Here is a 21,082-nt window from a genome sequence, read left to right on the forward strand (position 1 = left end):
ACTGTCATTTAGTGGGTTGGTGATGAAGACCAAGGACAATTAAGGGAACTCCTTAACAGTTTACAGTAACTACCTTGTGTTTGGCCTTGATTAATTCGTATTGCTGAGAACTTTCTACCTAGATAAGTTGTATCTGTTATTAGGGGTCTGATGATGAAGACCAAGGTCAATTAAGGGAACTCCTTAACGGTTTACGGTAGCTACCTTGTGCTTGGGCTTGATTAATTTGTATTGCTGAGAATTTTGTACCAAGATGGGTTGTGACTGGTATTAGGGGTCTGCTGTATTCGTTTGAGATTAAATTTTACACTAAAAATGGAAAAATAATAAAAATTTTAATAAAAAAATACAACCGACTTCAAAACCTAAAAACGCACCCACAAAACTAAAAAGCGAAAAATAACATCATAATATGTTCTACCTGCTGATCAGTATGAAGGCGGAGCTTAGCCGGTGTTGTCTTAATTTAAGCCATTTCTGACAGGACCACATGAAACAACACTGTCTGCAAAATGTAAATCTATAAGATATTCTCACATGGCTTGAATTAATACATCACCGGCTTAGCACCGCCTTCATACTGATCAGCAGGTAGAACATATTATGATGTTATTTTTCGCTTTTTAGTTTTGTGGGTGCGTTTTTAGGTTTTGAAGTCGGTTGTATTTTTTTATTAAAATTTTTATTATATTTATGCACTACAAATAGTTTTAACACTTCCTGAAAACACAACTAGACATTGAAGACAATATTTAGGCATTATTTGTTTAAATAACTTTCGTTTCTTTTGTTCGCATCACTTTCGACGCGTTAGTGACATATCTTATTACTAGCTGACGCCGCACGGTTTTACCCGCGTGGTTCCCTTTTCCTTAGGAATACGGGGATAATATATAGCCTATAGCCTTCCTCGATAAATGTCAAATCAAATCAAATCAAATCAAAAATCATTTATTTCAAGTAGGCTCAGTTTACAAGCACTTTTGACACGTCAGTTGACTATTTGTAAAGATTCTACCACCGGTTCGGAAGGCAGGTTCTGCTGAGAAGATACCGGCAAGAAACTCAACAGTTGCTCTTTTGAAAAAGTCATACAGTATTATAATTTACAATTGATAACAATTACAATTTCTTATAGTTTTATTTCCTGTGTGAAGGTGGAAGCTGATCCAATGGCCTCCAAGCGCTTTTATCTTTAAGGAACTCATCAATGTTGTAGTAACCTCGACTAAGTAAATGTTTTTTAACACATTGCTTAAAGCTATGCATTGGCAGGTCCATCACAGTCTTGGGGATCTTGTTATAGAAGAGTACACCCAAACCTACAAAAGATTTTTTTACTCTTTGGAGACGATATGCAGAAATAACTAACTTATGCCCGTGTCTAGTAAGACGTGGGTTTAAATCTCCTTTTCGTTTGTACAAATTAATATTTTGTCTTACATAGACTATACTGTTATATATATATTGACAGGCTACTGTTAGTATACCTATTTCTTTAAACTTTTGACGAAGGGACTCGCGTGATTTTAATTGATATATTGCTCGAATTGCTCTTTTTTGAAGTACAAATATAGATTGTATATCGGCAGCCTTGCCCCACAATAAAATTCCGTAAGTCATTACGCTGTGAAAGTACGCAAAATAAACTAGCCTAGCTGTATCAACATCAGTGAACTGTCTTATTTTTCTCACTGCAAATGCCGCTGAGCTGAGTTTACCAGACAGTTTTTCTATATGAGCACCCCACTGAAGTTTACAATCCAAGGTCACTCCCAGGAAAACTGTGGAACTCTCCATTTCCAGTGTTTCACCATCGATCATTATAGACTTTTCTAATTTTATTACATTTGGCAATGAAAACTCAATACATTTAGTTTTCTTGGCATTTAAAAGTAGATTATTTGCAGTGAACCAATGCGACACATGCGACATGGCACGGTTTACGTCGCCAGAGTTATCTTTATTTCTGTCCGTCTTAAAAATTAAGGATGTGTCATCAGCAAACAGTACAATCTCACATATGCCGCTGACATGGAATGGTAAATCGTTTATGTACACTAGGAATAAAAAAGGACCCAGAATTGAACCCTGTGGGACGCCCATTTTGGTAGTGGAACCGTGCGACTTTATATCATTTATGCATACCTTTTGTGTTCTATCACTGAGATAAGAGGCAATGAGATCAAGCGCAATACTTTTGATGCCATAGTGGCTTAACTTGAGTAAAAGAGTGTTATGGTCAACACAATCGAACGCCTTGGACAGATCACAGAACACACCAATAGCATTCTTAGAACTTTCCCATGCTTCATAAATATGTTTTAAAAGTTTAGCCCCTGCATCAGTAGTATTGCGACCTTTTGTAAAACCATACTGTTCAGGATGAAACAAGTTATTTAAATTAAAATGACATAAAAGTTGATTTAATATGATTTTTTCAAAGACCTTGCTAAGTGTTGGCAATATTGTAATCGGTCTATAATTATTAAGATCTGATTTGTCTCCTGATTTAAAAAGTGGTATCAATTTGCCATGCTTCATTAGGTTCGGAAAAATACCTAAGTCCACACATTCATTAAAAATAATGGCTAAGTGGGGAGCAATGACATCAATTATATTAGATATTACTTTCACTGACATGCCCCACAGATCTCCAGTTCTTTTTAATTTTAACAAATTGAAAGATTTTTTAATGTCAGATACAGTGATATGGTGAAATTCAAAAAGATCGTTGCACTCTTTAACATTGCCTCTTAATAGTCTCTGAGCTTCCGTAGCAGACGAATCCAGTGAATCTGTTAACAAGATAGGAACATTCTGGAAAAAATCTTCAAAGGCATTAACAACCTCGTTATCAGTGTTATTTGCCATCATACAGGTTGTCCTGAAACACACCAATCAGAATAAATGTTAGAGAAGGAAAATAGATAACATACAAAAGAGAGAAAAGTGAAAGTGAGATGGAAAATGTGAAATTAAATAATAATACTAAATTGTTTTAAAATCTGTTCAGAAGTTAAGTAAAATAAATTCTAATTTAGTATGTCAAGTACATATTTATATATTACAGTTAGCATGGAATGAAAGTATAACTCAACACAAAAGCTTAAATATTATTTAACTTATGTAGGTACCTAGCTACTTTTGTTAATAATTGTTTGTAGAAAATACAACTTGTGGTGGAAACATTAATTATGTAATAAGTTATTAATTATGTAATTTACATTATGTACCTACTGTATGTAATCGAGACGCTATATTGTAGTGTATGTTTTTGATGTCTGAGACAGTTTAAGTTTACGTCGACTTTACTTCCACGAACAGTCAAGCAAAGTGAGGAAACTTTTGTCTTTCCTGTGTGAAGGGACGTATCTCGCGATTAACGAGAATGTAAAAGTGTAATGTGGGAAAAAAACCTTATTTAATAGTATGATGTAATGATAAAAAGCAAAGAAAATAGAAAAATATACTCCCCGGGTAAACTCCTTTGTTCGTTGACTTTCAAATATTTCACCCGTCAAACTGGTCTAGCGGTTTTGGCATGGGTACACTATACTTAGTACTTTTTTAGTTTACTACTATAAATAAAATAATGTTTATTATGTTTTTTAACAATAAAAAGTAAGAATAAAAACTAAAAAACTTAATTTAATTTAATTAATTTCTTGGAGCCGCTGATTTTACAACTTGTCAGCTTGACAGCTCCGCCACAGACCAGAAATGGGCTATCTAACACAGAAATAATTTTTCAAATCGGACCAGTAGTTCCTGAGGTTAGCGCGTCCAATAAATCAAACAAACAAGCTCTTAAGATTTATAATATTACTATAGATATAAAATCTTTATAAAAATCTCGCTTTCTTAGATTAGGTCGTTGATTAAAAATATTTGAATGCTTGTTGTTTAGTAGTGAGCAACGAGTATGTCTGGGTTTCACTCATTTATGGCAAACATATTGTAGGTATTCGGTCTCTCTTCCGTCCGGTCCAGCCTTCTATTCAAGGGAAACATCAAATTAATTATATTGGCCTTTATTCAACGACCCAGGCATCGAACCCAAGACCTCAGGCGAGGCAACATATCCAAAACATTGGACCAACGAAGCAGTCATGTCATGTCATTAAATACATAATGAAAATAAAGGTTGACACTAAAGATGCTAATGTATGTACTTGTACACTTAGGTACTTACCCATAGTCCTCCACGCCCCAATGCGTTAAGCAAGCTATAAGCGTGCGATAAATATTCAAGTACCACTATGGTCGCACATTGTGTGAGGGCGCCGCCCGCGTATCCCATTTCTCGAGGCCACTTCACAGCTCGAGCCCGTGTTTTCACAGCTAAAAGCCGCCGCAGAATAGCTTTAAACCGTGTTTCACACTACATGCGTGGATATAACAAGTAGATATAATGATAGATGTACGCTTTGATGATACGACATCAGTCTGTCATTACCTAAACGATATGTTAACAACATCAATACTAATAAATAAAGCTGAAGAGTTTGTTTGTATGATTAAACGCGCTAATTTCAGGAATTGAACTGGTCTGATTTGAAAAATTCGTTCAGTGTTAGATAGCCCATTTATCGAGACAGGCTATTAAGCTATATATTATCCCCGTATTCCTACAGGGACGCGAACCACGCGGGTGAATCCGAGCGGCGTCAGCTAGTCAGTAATAAATATCTACCATATTATCATAGTTAAATACTTATTATTATATAGACTTAAAACATGCCACAGAAGACCAGCGCGTCGTAAATGGAGACACTTTTGAGGCCTTCACTCAATTAAAAGAAAATCTATTAAATATAGTTATAAATGTCGTCGCGTCGTAAATGGAGACACTTTTGAGGCCTCCACTCAATTAATAGAAAATCTATTAAATATAGTTATCTAGTTATCATTGAATTATTTACAATTTTAACAATACGGTTATAAAATAAAGCTTATGCTACGCGCTGATAATGTAGCCTTCCATTTGTTATAGAACTTTTCAAATCGCTTTATCGTGAACTTAATACATTAGTTTATGGTTTACCTGACTTAACACATTAGTATATGGTTTACCTGACTAAATAAAAAAAACATTTTCTATCTTTCTTTCTTTGACATAGTACCAGTGTGCTAATAAAAGCGTCAAAGCGATGCTATTTTCGAATAGCTTAGCTTTAGATATGGTACCGGCCGCAGCCGGCATCTCGATATCTGGAGAGGGCTCCTTGCCTCCAGTGCTGCCCTCCTTGCGCCGCTCAGCCTCTCAGTCCCCGGCCGGAAGTGACGTTGGCGGGGTAATGGGTTCACGCGTATGTGTGCTCACGTGCTCGTCTACTTCCGCTTTACTTTTACATTTATTACTTACACTTTACCATAAAGTTGAAAACTTTTGGTCATTTGTTTATTAGCCGTGGCGCACCGGTATGCGCGGATTTACAAGACGGAGATCCTGGGTTCCAACCCCGGCTGGGCCGATTGAGGTTTTCTGAATTGGTCCAGGTCATCGGCAAAGACGTACCGCCAACCGATTTAGCGTTCCGGTATGATGTGTAGAAACCGAAAGGGGTGTAGATTTTCACCCTCCTAACAAGTTAGCCCTCTTCCATCTTAGCATTACCACTTACCTTCCACCTCGTCGAAAGTCCACCTTCCGAATAAAGAAATCTATAACAAATAATGAATCTTGAATTTTAAAAATTGATTGTAATAAATAGTTTGAGAGCCTGTGATAGACCTTCGTTGTTTTATAAATACTGTAAGCATTTGTGACTATTACCATAGGACCATGGTGGCGTTGGAAGATTTTCCAGATCCTCATCCAAATATGGCGTGAATTTTCATTTTCTTTCATCATAATATGAAAAATCATTTCCCTAGACAGCAGAAATTTAAAGATTTCTGCTTCCTTTCTGAATCTTTTAAGTTATTTTAATGGTGTTTTTCAATGAGTTGTCATAGACTCGCTACATCGGACATGATTTATAAGTTATGCTATTTGTCCTCTAATATTAATTAGTTATTTTATTTTCAGGTGTGTATTACACGATGGCGGTGGTGGGCCCAGCGCTGGGCTACGTGCTGGGCGGACAAATGCTCAAGATTTACACCGACTTCGTCACTGTTAGTTCTGACACGTAAGTAATTTCGCAGAACATTTACTTGGGATAGGCGGGGAGAGTGACTTGAGTGGAAAAGGGGAGTGTTAGATATCTGTCAAAGGCGCCTTTAACCCTACACATGTCGTTCACAAGTGCGTGACTTAATTCAAGGTCATTCTATGGCATTCTAGGGTCTTATTTTGGTTACAGTTTGATTTGTTAATTAAATTGTCCTGACAAATGTTGTGAATCATAACCTTTGTTCGACATTAGTTTTCTTATTTTTGTAATCACTCGAGTCTGCTAAAAAGCTATACTTCAAAAATGTATGATCCAAGTGAAACAAGTAAGTATACCTTTAATTATCCGCGGAAGCATCTTGTTCTCGTTTTTAATATCTCAACTGTACGCGACGGCTTCTCTCGGCAAGTTGCCCTCTCGCTTTCATCTCATTGTGCCTCTCAAGCACAACTTTTCAGCCAAATTAATTCCAGTTTCCGCCATGGCTTCCGTAACGAAATATCATTTTACGCGGAACGAGTTTTTGAACGCTCGCCATGGTACGGTTTCACTTTTAAATTAACTGCCGAGTAAATAAACATTTTATGTGTTTTTGATTGTGTGCGAGATTGACAATTTGTTGGGGGACGTCCGGGATTCGCTTTTCGAAATTCGATATTATATAACATTCTCTGTTAGGGAAATATAAAGGTGGATACACAGGCACGCAACGGATTTTGGCTTATTAATAACACAAAAGCAAAAACCCAAGGCAAATAAAATTTTACTTGCCCTGTTATGTGTTTTGTTTCACCACAATCTTGATAGCTAAATTAGAACTATCGTAGACCTAAATATATAGATGGGTATTTGCGTAACTTCGGTATCAATGCGGCAAAGTTCTAGATTTTTTTAAAGTATAATCTGCTTAAAAACGTTACTGTCTTTGACCGTGTTTGACATAGTAACTGCAGAAGTCCTATAGAACGGACCTACGCCGGTGTCACAAGTCTCGAATGCTGAGATGTTCGCATCTCTCCCATGCGCCTGGGTCTAATAGTCTCTATTGGACGGTAGTCAGAGGAATTCCTAATCTAAACTAGACAAGCTTATCGACTTCGGGCTCATTTAACTGGTCAAACCCTTTGCTTTTATATGTCAGATGTGATTTGAACTATTACGTTTCATAAGTTCATAAACGAGGTTCAAAAGGAAAAAACAATGCAAGTGTGTCCAAGGTCTGAAACGGTAATCTAGTCTAGTAGCCGAGCAGAACAGCCTGTTCTGTTGAAATCCTCTTATAACCACCATGTTCAACAACTGAAACCTTGTTTTAAGCCGCGACATAGCGATATTTGTCATATTAGAACTGAAAATCATTAATAAATAGCTACACAACTACACAGTCTGCTTTTCATTCTGAATTTGGAGCAAAAAAAGGTTACTTATACAAAACTTTCAACAAAAGGCATATTTTGACACCGGTTCATAAACACCACAAAAGGCAACAAAAGAATTTTAAAAATATTCGCAGCGCTCGCTCCAAGTAAAATAGACGCTGGCTTTGATTGAAACATCTTTGTGGAAATGCTCCCGGAGAAAATGAATGATATAAAACTTATAACTGCGTAGCCTTCACTTTACGCGCCTCTGCTTAGTCTTTTTCTGGCAAACAGTGAGTGTAGCGACTAGCAAATATGAAAAGAGTTTTATTAAAAGTAGTGATGCTTTTGAAGACGCCATTTTGAAATTTAAGCGGATAAATTGCTCAGATATAGAAGGAAGATTAAACAGGCCTTATTTAAGCATTATACCTACTAATAAATACTAGTGGTTATTTTGTGTCATTATTGACATCCTATTTTACATACTACCAGAGAGGTAGGTATGAGGGAGATTTTTGAGTTCAGGCACACCAGTTGGTTCGAGGTGCTTCTGAGAACGTTTTGGAAGAAAGACAAGTTTAATATTGTTTTGTATTGTTGTAGGTGGTAGGGTAAACGGAAGCTGGAAGGGCATTCCATAACTTCTCAGTGCGGATCAGGAACGAAGAACCTTTTCTCGCGAAAACCTACAAATAAGTTCTATTACTGTTTGTTTTTAAACAGGACGATGTTGTTGTCTGTTCAGGGCCTGTAGCCATTTGGCACGTCGATTATCTTTTTACAAACGCTTCGAAAACTAAGAAAATGAATGGGAATGACATATCTGATCTATAACTTGATCACGTCACCTGTCAATAGCAAATGATATTGCCATATTTTTTTTTTAATTTTCGAAACGTTTGCGATTGTAGAAAGAGAATTCGACGTGCCACACATGGCTACAGGGCCTGTTTCTTTGTAATGCTCCTCTCACCTAATTATCTCTAAGTCTCATTAATCCGTTCTCTCCTGCAGGCTGGGCATCACCCCGGTGAGCTCCGCATGGATCGGCGCGTGGTGGGTGGGCTTCATCCTGTCAGCAATGCTGTGTCTGCTCGTGGCCACGCCGCTGCTGGCCTTTCCTTTCGAACTACCTGGTAACGGTTACTATATTGTAGCATTAAAAGCAGAAGCATAAAGTATTTGCACCTACCTATGGTAGTCTTTTAAAATAGTCAAGCTTGTTGGTTCAAAAGTGCTTGTAAAATAGGCTTAACCACTTGAAATAAATGAATGCTTCTTTTTTTTTATTTCAAGCTTGTTAGGTATGTAAAAGGTTCATCATCATCATAGCTTGATGGCGTCAGTTCCCCTGGGGTTCGGCCAACACTGCATTTTCGAGTGCGGAGTCGCAACTCGGGACCCCAACGTCCATCAGCTATTAATTCTGTTTTTTCTCAAGAGTTGTAAGTATTTGTATATCCTAGGTCGGCACTGAATAATCCATATCCAAGAATATGATTAAATTGTTTGAAAGTTTAGTGTTCAAACGCAAATGATTTCATTTATAATATGACCTTGTGACATTCCAGGAGCGGCAGAAATCCGAGCGTCCAAAGTTTCCGAAGCACATGAGAGCGCAGCAACAAAAACCAGCGCTTTCAGCGCTTTGAACGAGCTGCCGCGAGCCGCTGCAGCGCTGTTCAGGAACCCCACGTTCATGTTCCTGAACTTGGCCGGCGCTAGTGAGGGGATGCTCATATCGGGCTTCGCAGCTTTTCTGCCCAAGCTGATTGAGAACCAATTTGCTGTTAACGCTTCGCAGGCAGCCATGTTGTTAGGTAAAAGCTATATTCTTTAGTGCCATAATGTATTATTACATTACTTTTCAGAAGCAATACCACAGGATGCTACATAACATGGCCTATGCAGAAATAGATTTTTCGTTAAGATTTCAGGGTTTTATCCAGTGGCGTAGCGTGCCTTAGAGGGGCCCTGTATTAAATTTAGTTGGGGAGCCCAATAGACGAGCAGTAATCCCGAAAAATCTTTTTAGTTTTTGATATACTCTACCCTAACTCTTTTGCCACAAAGATTTGTTTTTTATTTTTATTTTTTGCAGTTTTTTATTGTTTTTTTATTTGCTATCACACGTAAGGGGCCCCTGTAGTCTAGGGGCCCCGTATCATTGATACGGCGGTAGCTACGCATGCAATATGACAGACTGACTGAAGTTTTTAAACATGTCGCAAGGAGCGGAGTCTCTGGTTACAGGGAACTGTGCAAGACTGTTGTGTTTCCACACAAAAAGTCAATATCCAACAATCGGACAACGGATAACTTCCGCCAGATGTGATGACTATGATAATTAATACATGGAGTAGGTAAATTGAAAAATGTTCGCTGCTACGTTTATGTGAACTGGTGGCAAGTCCTCCAGAAAAAGTTCCAATCAGACTTTATTTTATAGTAAGTCTTTATTTATTTTATATGGTCTATAACAAGGGTAGGAGGTGCATTATATCTATCAAGTGATCGCCACTGCTCGTAAGAGACAAGTTTTGATCAGAAAGTTTTCCAGGTGTGATAACAGTCCCGGCGGGCGGCGGCGGCACGTTCCTGGGCGGCTGGCTGGTAAAGCGCTGGCGGCTGGCGTGCGCCGGCATCATCAAGCTGTGCGTGGCCGCCACGCTGCTCGCCGGCCTCTTCAGCATGTCCTTCGTGCTCAGCTGCCAGGACTACCCCTACGCCGGGGTCACCACCCCGTACAACAGCCCTTCTGTGCCCAAGTTAGTACCTACTGTTTGATTAAGTGTTTCTTTACGTTAAGAAATCGTTGATTGATTCATGTAGTTCCTCGGGTTTAGTTGGCGTTAGGTCGCACTTCTCTGGGCTTTATAAAGTAATACCTAATACTTATCTACTTACGCATAAATTACTAGCAAAATAGTAATGATAATTAACAAAACATAAGCGGAAGATTCTAACATGGATCCAGGAAGTACCTACGCTTGGGTATCAAGCAGCCTAAATTATTGATCAACCAGTTGTAGCAGCGATAGCGTCCAGAAACTGTCAATCATATTAGAAAGTTAAGGAACGTAAGCTTGGACTGACGGCAGGCAGATCTGTACTCGCTCTGGCTGCGAGGACATATCCTACTGACTGCGCCAAATGTTGTCTTTATTTGGCGCAGTCGGTAGGATAGGTCCTTGTAAATGTTCAAATTGAAATCAATACACATACAAGCATGTTCTGCTAAACATTAAAGTTCTATAATGTTTGTATTCATCAATGTTATGACGAACAGGACTGACAGGCTGATAGCGGAGTGCAACGCGGCGTGCGGGTGCAGCGCGTCGCGGCTGACGGCGGTGTGCGGCGCCGACGCGCGCGTGTACGCGTCGCCGTGCCACGCCGGCTGCACGCGCGCGCTGCGCCGCGGGCCCAACACGCTGTACCAGCAGTGCGCCTGCATCAGCAGCGACACGCTGCCTGTTTACTATGACGAAGGTAAGGTGTGCGGCGCCGACGCGCGCGTGTACGCGTCGCCGTGCCACGCCGGCTGCACGCGCGCGCTGCGCCGCGGGCCCAACACGCTGTACCAGCAGTGCGCCTGCATCAGCAGCGACACGCTGCCTGTTTACTATGACGAAGGTAAGGTGTGCGGCGCCGACGCGCGCGTGTACGCGTCGCCGTGCCACGCCGGCTGCACGCGCGCGCTGCGCCGCGGGCCCAACACGCTGTACCAGCAGTGCGCCTGCATCAGCAGCGACACGCTGCCTGTTTACTATGACGAAGGTAAGGTGTGCGGCGCCGACGCGCGCGTGTACGCGTCGCCGTGCCACGCCGGCTGCACGCGCGCGCTGCGCCGCGGGCCCAACACGCTGTACCAGCAGTGCGCCTGCATCAGCAGCGACACGCTGCCTGTTTACTATGACGAAGGTAAGGTGTGCGGCGCCGACGCGCGCGTGTACGCGTCGCCGTGCCACGCCGGCTGCACGCGCGCGCTGCGCCGCGGGCCCAACACGCTGTACCAGCAGTGCGCCTGCATCAGCAGCGACACGCTGCCTGTTTACTATGACGAAGGTAAGGTGTGCGGCGCCGACGCGCGCGTGTACGCGTCGCCGTGCCACGCCGGCTGCACGCGCGCGCTGCGCCGCGGGCCCAACACGCTGTACCAGCAGTGCGCCTGCATCAGCAGCGACACGCTGCCTGTTTACTATGACGAAGGTAAGGTGTGCGGCGCCGACGCGCGCGTGTACGCGTCGCCGTGCCACGCCGGCTGCACGCGCGCGCTGCGCCGCGGGCCCAACACGCTGTACCAGCAGTGCGCCTGCATCAGCAGCGACACGCTGCCTATTTACTATGACGAAGGTAAGGTGTGCGGCGCCGACGCGCGCGCTTGAGTACCTACGGTTTTTTTCACCATAATATTTTTCGTCGTATACTGTACAATATGATACAATACATTAGACGATTAGACGACAATATACGATAGACGAAGAATATTATGGTGAAAAAAATCGTACTCGATTTACATCCTACAGACTGCGCCAAACTTGAATACTGGAATATAATATATTACACACGGAATATTACGTGTTGTATCTGTCAATGATTTACACACGGATGTAAAAAAGCGCAGCATAAGTGCTCTATGTTATGTGGATTTACTAATGACATAATTATCTTTATTTGTAGACAATAACACCTCAATATCATACGAAGCCATCAACAGCGTATGCAGCTCCGAGTGTCCCTACCTCTGGCTGTTCGTGTTCCTCTCCTTCTGCGTGATGCTGTTCACATTCCTCGCCACCATGCCTGCTTTATCAGCCACTTTAAGGTAAGATATCTAATACTCAAGTGTGGTGTTGTATAGCCTTGTAAAAAGCGGTGTGGGGTAATCTTCAAAGCTAGATTAGAACCACTTTTTGGCGTTCGATGGAGCTCATATTTGATTTACTTGCATATTTTCATTGGCATTAATTTGTGGTACCATATAGCTGGTGTGATGGCGGATTTGGTAGGTAGTTGAAGAAACTCCTACATCAAACAAAGATATGTACCTATAGTACCATGGTATCGATATTGTTACCATATAGAATGGTGAGATATGATGTTATACTAATTAACAATTTTACCTTACATGAAAAAAAATGTTATTGTTACCATAAATATTTAATTTTTACAAAGGAAAATTATATGCCATGTTACAACCATAAACCATAACTAAAACATAATATTCTATCCTACTCTATCGTCTTTGGTTCGGCTCTAAAGGTCCCTAACATAAATATATTTAACAATTTAGTGTGGATTCATTTGACTTGAAACACTTACGTTCTATCTACATGTTTGGACTTTGATAAAAACTAGTCTTTAACAAAGTTCAAACACGTAGGCAGAGCCTGAGTTTTTCAAGTAAAAAATGTTCTTGAATATTTTAATTATATTCCAACAGGTGCGTGCGCGAAGACCAGCGCTCGTTCGCGTTGGGCATCCAGTGGATCCTGGTGCGGCTGCTGGGCACCATCCCCGCGCCGCTCATCTTCGGCTTCCTCATCGACCTCTCGTGTCGGCTGTGGGCCAACGGCGCCTGTCAGCTCTACGATAACTTGCACATGAGCAGGTAATTATATGAGTACCTACTAACTTTTTGGGACAGCTTGTGTAAGCGTCGCATTATCAGCACACTCACACAATAATTATGTTGTTTATTTTATTACCCGCTAACGATTTTAACGCTTGTTTTATTTTTATTTTGTGGTTGTTATTTTTTTCTTTTTCATATTGTAAAGCCAGTAAAATATTGTAACTTACAATATTTTACTGGCTTTACTATTTTATAGCCAGTGCACAGTAAAACCAACTGAACTGTGAAGTCTGCCAACCCGCATTGGGCCAGCGTGGTGGACTATTGACCTAACCACCCTCTCATTCTGAGCCGAATATGGGTTGTTAATGAATGAGCATTTCGTCGCGCAGTTGTAACAATTCGAACCTTGCCTTTATGTCCATATTTTAAAAAACCTAAAGTACCTTTTTATTTTCACTATAATACTTACCTTCATCCAATATGAATATGATCTAAAAATCGTAATATTTTGTTTCAGATACATGCTCGCTTTAGCACTAGTAGGTAAATTATGTTCAGTGTTATTTTTCTTCCTCGCTTGGTGGTTCTATCGGCCGCCTGGAGGAAATAACAACAACGCAGTTGCTCCGGCCATCGATCTGACACACGAGAAGACCAACGGCGTGACCAACGGGCCCAATACTATCACCAACGGTCCCAACACCATCACCAACGGTGCGTTGGAAAGGATCAACGGGACGACGACCAACGGATACTGTAACCAAGCTCTAGAGTGTAGTGAACATTTGTGAATCTTTTTTTTAACATGTTTAATGATCACTAAAATGGTCTTTGACAAGATCGTGCTGGATTAGATAGAACCAATGTTATTTAATATGATTAAGTACATAATCAATCAGACGCATATGAATAGAAAAATGCGATTTTGATATAGTTTACATAAGGACAAAACCTCAGTTTTAAAGTTGACATCATTTTTTAAATCTTGTAATAATAATTTAAAATGTGCGAGGGAATGAGCGAGATGGTCACATTTCGCTTGAACTTGCATGAACCACTTAACCTAAAAAAATGTATCTGGGTAAAATATTGTGACGCCATCTTGTAGTATGTACCTAGTATCAGTTTACGCAATGCAAGTACTATAAAGTTGTAATAGATGGCGTTTTAAAAATTGTTTTTTTTTAATTGTTTATATGTATAACTGTACCCAAGAGAAAAATAGTATGATTTGGTGGGCATGTACCTCAATTCACAAATAATGAGGATTATATGCAATTTTACATAGAGGTCTCTTTGATATAAAATGATATACCTATTAGGTATATAAATTAAACATGTAATATATAAACATCACGCACATATTAATAAATAAAAATTTTTGTTGTAAAATATAATAAGTAACAATATTCTTTTATTTTTTGTTGATTTATTTTTACACATTTAGGTAAATATTTAAGCCACGCAGTCATTGGTATACAATTGTTAAATTTAATTTAATTAAAAAGCAAAACTTGGCTACGTCGTAAATTATAAGGATGCGTATATAGGACACATTTTAAGATCTATTTACGAAATAAATATTATTTATCCCTAAAATATTAATTTTAGAACACGTGTTTCTTCAATATTTTTAATAGCATGGCATAACCTGTATATATACAAATGTATGCATGTGTGCGCTCGGTAAAGTAGCTAAATTCGGATCAATTTTTTCGGTGCTTTTGTAGGCATATAACATGTCTAATAGTATAAAATTATTGTCTGTACTGGTATGCGGTTTACCCACAGCACATAAATAAAGCGACTCGATGCAAGATCGTTAGATGGGCCCGAAGCGTCCCGGAATTGTCATTTGTTTCGCAAATACTTACCCATAGAAAGTAGCACCTTTCCTATTTATTCGTGTCGCGGCTTGTGTTTTTACATTTCCAAAATGAACACGAATAATAACTAAGGGATTAAACAAGAAAACCGTAAAAAAAAATTTAGTCCACGTCCACTCACAGCATACTAAAATAAGATGTGCGTGCACGTCTTTGAGTAATGATATAACATTGTGCGTTCTTTAATATGTAGGGGCCCATCTAATGATTTATATCAATGGATTTACCTATTCAATAATTGCGAAAACTATTCCTTTTAAAGATGAAGCTATACCTTGTATGGACATGATACACAATGATTTAATTTTATGGATATTTCGGAAAAATTTAAAACATTAGTACACAAATGAATGCGTGGCTTTAAACGTATTTTATTTAAAGACTGATTCTTCACTTAGTCATAACTAGGGTAATTGTTTGTTATTGTTTAAATATTTGTACAATGTGGTATAACGGTGTTTCTGTATTTAAGTAAATATTAAAAAACACTTTTTTAAGGTTCCTTTTTTTACGTGGAGCGTGTAACCCGCGCTACAGACGGTCAGTTTTATCTAATCGGAATTTTCAAAATTATTAGGAAAAACTGTACACTTAAAATTGACAGACACTACACACCACACATACGATTTAACTGAACAATTCGGCTGATCAGTTAAAACTGCACGTCTGTAGCACGCTTATGAACGCAGTGAATTATAAAGGTGGGCAGTTGACATTTTCAATGCAATGATAACTGTATTGTATTTTAAACTTTTGTATATAAATGTATGTATCAATTAATAATTATATTAATATGTTTTAGAATATACTTTAAATCAATTCTATTAACATGTTGCTGTTACTATAGTGTGGGAACATTATTAATTCTGATTGGCTGTAAGTGTAGGCTCTATCTGCAAAAGTAGACTGACCTAATAGAAATATTTGTTTGTGTATTTGGATGTTACTTACTCACGTTAATAACTTAAACTACCTATCAAAATTAAAATAGAAATATGTATATAGATATAAAAGAAAAAAAAATTGCTGTTTCTGCCGCAAAATAAGCTTACTTTGACATTATGCCTACCTACCTGATAAAGATAAATATCTTAAATATGTAGTCATAATAAATACCTATCTTTGCAGATTATTATTAAAGAGATATTTCGGCTACTGAAAGTGGAGACCACTCTGGCAAACAAAAAAGATTTTGTTTGTAAAAAAAATACGTAAATTGCAAGTATCAGGACTTATTTCAATATTTGCACTATCATTTTAGGAATACCCTCCTCTTTTTTTAATTTAATTTGCTGGGCGATTTTAGCCAAAGTCGATTACGAGTATTATGGGAAAGAGTTGAATGTGAAGGTCAAGGTCAAGTCACATAACGTAAAAGTCCTTTGATGTAGATAGAGCAATAGTCACGGATTTTGTAAAAAGTTGATAAACTTTCTGCGTCTGTATTGCGCGTTCTCAAAAAAATATAGTGTGATTCGGTTTAGGTTTTTTCCTAGTTGTAAGGGATTTTTACAAAAGTATTTGTAATATAGTATCTGTAGATACAATTATAGTTGTAAGATCAGTTTTGGAGTTGTACAATTTTACACAATATATTGAATTCATCGGTATTATTGAGGATTAATAAAAAAATTAATACTTATCAGATGGTTTCTATTTTTCCAAACTTTTAGCTTCCAGCTTAGTTTATAATATACCTATGTTTGTTTACTTTCATGGATTTATGTCAATTCATTTTAAAATCAACCTACTGAACTGACTTTTGTGTAAATTCTATCAGTCAAATAATCCAACCAGTCTAGAGGAACATAAAACTCTCTAAAACAGAACTAACAAAATTGATAAACATTTATGATTAATATGTGAAGCAACAAACCATAAAAAAGTACACTACGAATTGAGAATATCTTTTTGATTGGGTTTTTTCTACACTAGTAGTGGCAGAACAAGATGAATCGCCTAGTCATATAAAATACGCAGTCTTTGTATTCATTAGAGATTCATATTCTATTGATACTGTTTCTACCTGTCATTCAAAATCATCTAAATGAGCAGTACTTAAGTAACTAATTTTTACTAACTTTGGAAATAGTAAAAAAAATTGGATTGTTAAAATATCAAGCAATATATTCCAACATTCACAAATATTATAATAACTTAACAAAAATGCATCAACACTTCAATAGAAAATGTTTTTAACATAGACTTAACAATCTCACAGACGTTTCAGAAGAACTTCACTCCTTGGTTATCATCAAATTCCATTAGTTCACATTTCCCTTTCACTTCTAATGATTTCAGTGCCTTGATTAATATGTTTGTGTCGAGCCCGTGGAATTCTGAAATGTATCAATAATTTTATAAGGGGAGAGGGTCAAACCTAATCTCATCACATATGAGCAGGTTAGTAAATATTAGCTACAGGAGACATTTTGACAACCTTTGGTGAAATTGGTAATGTTTGGAAATGTTTTTTTCATTTTAATATAGAGGTCCTGCTGGCCTATTCACTATTTTGGTCTTTATTATCTGACCTACCTATTAAAAATAATCATTAAATCAATTGACAAAATGTACATAGTACATTATATCCTAATAAGTAAGTAAGTAAGCACCGGATGACATTTGTTACATCGAAACTGAATTTTGTATATAGCATAATTATATTAAAGATAGTGAATTAGCCAGCTGGGTGTTATTCCTAGGTCAAGTCAGTGTAGTATTTTATATTTTCTGCATTGGCTCTAATGGTAAATATGATGTACCAAGGTACATCATATTAGAGCCAATATAACTACTACTAACTACTTTATAACTTTCTGCAAAACTGCAAAATAGAAACAGTCAGATAAGAATAAACTTGTCATCATCATCATCATCATCATCATTATCACCCCATATTCGGCTCACTGCTGAGCTCGAGTCTCCTCTCCGAATGAGAGGGGTTAGGCCAATTAGTCCACCACGCTGGCCCAATGCGGATTGGCAGACTTCACACACGCAGATAATTATGAAAATTCTCTGTTATGCAGGTTTCCTCACGATGTTTTTCCTTCACCGTTTTGAGACACGTGATATTTAATTTCTTAAAATGCACACAACTGAAAAAGTTGGAGGTGCATGCCCCTGACCGGATTCGAACCCACACCCTCCAGAATCGGAGGCAGAGGTCATATCCACTGGGCTATCACAGCTTGTATCAGAATAAACTTGTATATCTTGTAAATTACACATACCTTCTCCCACTGAATTTTCACCTTCCCGCAATTCAAACAGTGTACATACACTATTATTCATGCCATTTGCGCTCGCCCAATTGTATATCATGTTACCCCATTCATCCAGCGAGTGCCAATACACCTCCCATACATTTTTACTTTTATCTACAGGTGCAGCTTTACCACTCTTGGCCATATCCTCTAATATAGTTAAAATAGCTTCAGCTGTTAACTTTCTGTTTATAGACGAGTTATTAAATAATGGACTGTTCTGTGATTCTCTTATGTCTATGGTTGATTGCTTATTTGTCTTTAAGTATAGTGCTATCAATTGTTGCCATGCCTCTAGTTGTTTTGCTCTAGTTTCAGAGTGTGGCTGGATTCTGAAAAGAGCAAATTAATTGTCTAAATGATTACATATTCGCAAAAAAATATTAAAATTTTTTGTTTGGGGCAATCCAAAAATTATGATGATGATGATAAAATAAAACAAGAAGAAAGAGGATATGGTCATACTCATATATCATTTTGACTAAGGCTTTTGATAGCATAAGACCACCTCTCCTGAACTATGGTATGAACTGAGATTGACTTACAATACCAACTTTGACTTTCTAGGTCTAAATTTTTTGACTATAATTCAAACAATTCAGTAGGTTTGTAATATTATTGACATAGTATACAACAAATTCACTCCCCCAGTGAGTATGCTTAGCTACTCATTCCATTTTAATGCAGTTTTCTAACACAGATAGGAATTCAAGAATATGGTTTAAACATGTATTAGGTTTAAAATGTATACAAAATACAATAATTAAAGTAATAAGCACTTTAAATCACATGATAATATAGTCAAAATAACATACAAAACAAAATCCCATAAGTATTTCTTTATTTTTCCATATAAGTTCACTATTACTCAGTACTTCAGTGGTCACTATTACATTACTTAATAGAATTGCATTAGTTTACAATACTTACACCTAATCATGAATTCAATAACTTTTCATATATTTCTAAAAGTTTTCTTTCCGTTTTCTGTCTTTTGACCAATGTTTTGGGTGATTTTGGCTCTAAATCAGTAACTGACACGGAATAGTACACATCTGTGTTATCAATTTTAACAAACGGTAGTTTGTCATTTGGAGTCAATGAATAAGAGATCATCACTGAACAATCCTTAGCAACTGCAGATATCAAAGCCAGATCCTTTGAGTTTGTTGTATCCATGAACTTTTTTCTATGTATTTCATTTGTAAGATCTATATTATTTTCTTTCATGGAAGTAATAAGTATTGGTACATACTCCAGATCTTCACTTTCAATGGTATTTAAATTCAATGGCTGACTTTCAAATGTTTCTGATACCATTTGGATAGCGAGTAATTTGTAGAGAAAGCTATTTGCATTTAGATTTTTACTTTCATAACAATAATTAGGTTTCACAATTTTTAAATCAGGAGATTCTTTCAATATGAGATTCGAGATTCCGTCATTAAGTAATATAGCAATTATAAAATCATTAAATTTATTCACTGAACTGAAAATGTTTTTTGTGATCAAATCTTCAAAGTCTTCCATATTTGATTTTTCATCATAAACAATATTCTCATTTTGAAATAGTTTCAAATTGTTTTGTGGATTCTTTATTAAGTTTATAAGTGCTCTCTTCATTCTGATGTGATCGCCGGAGAACAAATCTAATGGACAATAATCAGTCTTGCATATAATTTGCTTTTCATCAACTTTCAGATGCTGTTTTAGGCAGTAATAGCATTTTGAAATCTTCTTGAAACTCTCTGATAAAAATCCTTCCTTTGGTTTTAATTCTAAACAGTAGTTTTCACTGTTTGAAGAGATAATGGCTAAGTTGGGTGCCTTTATGGCATATTTACTGAAAACTGACTTTACTAGCCTGTGTTTTGGTCTTATATCCTTCAAATAGATGGATAATTTAACGATTTCCTCAGGAGGCAGCTCAATTACTTCATGCCTATACTTATTAAAACCAAAAACCAGGGGAACCATGACGAGATTCACATAATTCACAGAGTTAGAAATTGTATTGATGTTGGCAGTTACTCCATTTTCCTTGATGATTCTAATCACATAATCGGTATCTATCACATGTAAAACAATGTGTGCGTTACCTTCGTTGATATATTTAATTCTTTTCCCTAGCAGACTCATTTTCCTCGAAGTTTTCAACAAACACAGGAGTTTAGTATTTAAAACAATAAATAAATTTACTTACGTAAAGAAAGGTGGAAAGTTATATTGCCAGGGCCACGATATTTCTGCCATTATTCTTAAATATTACACTTTGTCGTAAAATTAATAGTTCTTCCTATATTTAATTTTCGTTTAATCACAAAATAGAATTTTTTATGTACATGAAAATGAAATTAATGACAGTAATCAGTATGACACGGACACCAACCCACAGATTAGCTACCAGTACCAACCACAAAGACATTGACATTTGACATGTTTTACTCTTTGATTTGACGTCTGACAAATGCATCACCACAGATTATTAAGATACGATCCTATGATACGATCGCTACTCAGACCAAATTATTAAGGACTTGTATCGCACCGAATTCACCAACTAAATTGCCTGTCATTTTTTGAGAGGAACGAAGTAAACTCACACTGAAATATTTAACCGCAGTAAATATATTTTGTATCCTTACACTACACACTACTATAAATTTGATTCGCAATACACACACGTGTTATTTTTACACAGACCAAAAATACAAATTTATAAATATTTCTAAATGAGTTATACAAATTCGCAATATAAACAATAACTAAAAAGAATCATTTCTTAAGCCGAAACAGCAAAACATCGATCAAGTAATCGAATATTATCTTAAACGCGTCAAAGCAAGGTGTTCGTTAGGTA

General features: G+C 37.5%; 2 protein-coding genes across 3 annotated transcripts in view; one reads left to right on the forward strand and one right to left on the reverse strand.

Moving 5' to 3' along the window:
- LOC112050871 (solute carrier organic anion transporter family member 4A1) overlaps nt 1–16,595 on the forward strand; it is a 66,953-nt gene extending 50,358 nt beyond the window's left edge. Inside the window, exons 7-14 of the mRNA XM_052890679.1 lie at nt 6,035–6,137; nt 8,501–8,622; nt 9,058–9,306; nt 10,047–10,254; nt 10,776–11,698; nt 12,170–12,314; nt 12,933–13,100; nt 13,585–16,595. Coding sequence (XP_052746639.1) covers nt 6,035–6,137; nt 8,501–8,622; nt 9,058–9,306; nt 10,047–10,254; nt 10,776–11,698; nt 12,170–12,314; nt 12,933–13,100; nt 13,585–13,858 — 2,192 coding nt within the window. The 3' untranslated portion in view covers nt 13,859–16,595. The remainder of the gene's footprint in view (nt 1–6,034; nt 6,138–8,500; nt 8,623–9,057; nt 9,307–10,046; nt 10,255–10,775; nt 11,699–12,169; nt 12,315–12,932; nt 13,101–13,584) is intronic.
- A 464-nt stretch (nt 16,596–17,059) lies between these two features.
- On the reverse strand, nt 17,060–20,616 carry LOC112050868 (vacuolar protein-sorting-associated protein 25). Of its 2 annotated transcripts, XM_024089253.2 has the most exons (3): nt 20,426–20,616; nt 18,190–18,554; nt 17,060–17,292 (listed from the first exon to the last, which is right to left on the reverse strand). In XM_024089253.2, exons 1-3 carry the CDS (start codon nt 20,473–20,475, stop codon nt 17,180–17,182), a joined length of 528 nt encoding a protein of 175 aa, XP_023945021.2. In that variant the 5' UTR covers nt 20,476–20,616; the 3' UTR covers nt 17,060–17,179. The 2 variants fall into 2 exon arrangements, with proteins under 2 accessions (XP_023945021.2, XP_052747259.1); XM_052891299.1 differs by lacking the exons at nt 17,060–17,292; nt 20,426–20,616 and adding an exon at nt 19,153–20,419 and having other exon boundaries at nt 18,414–18,554.
- Between the last annotated feature and the right edge of the window lie 466 nt (nt 20,617–21,082).

This window comes from Bicyclus anynana, chromosome 1 (assembly GCF_947172395.1).
Source record: "Bicyclus anynana chromosome 1, ilBicAnyn1.1, whole genome shotgun sequence".
Lineage (NCBI taxonomy): Eukaryota > Metazoa > Arthropoda > Insecta > Lepidoptera > Nymphalidae > Bicyclus > Bicyclus anynana.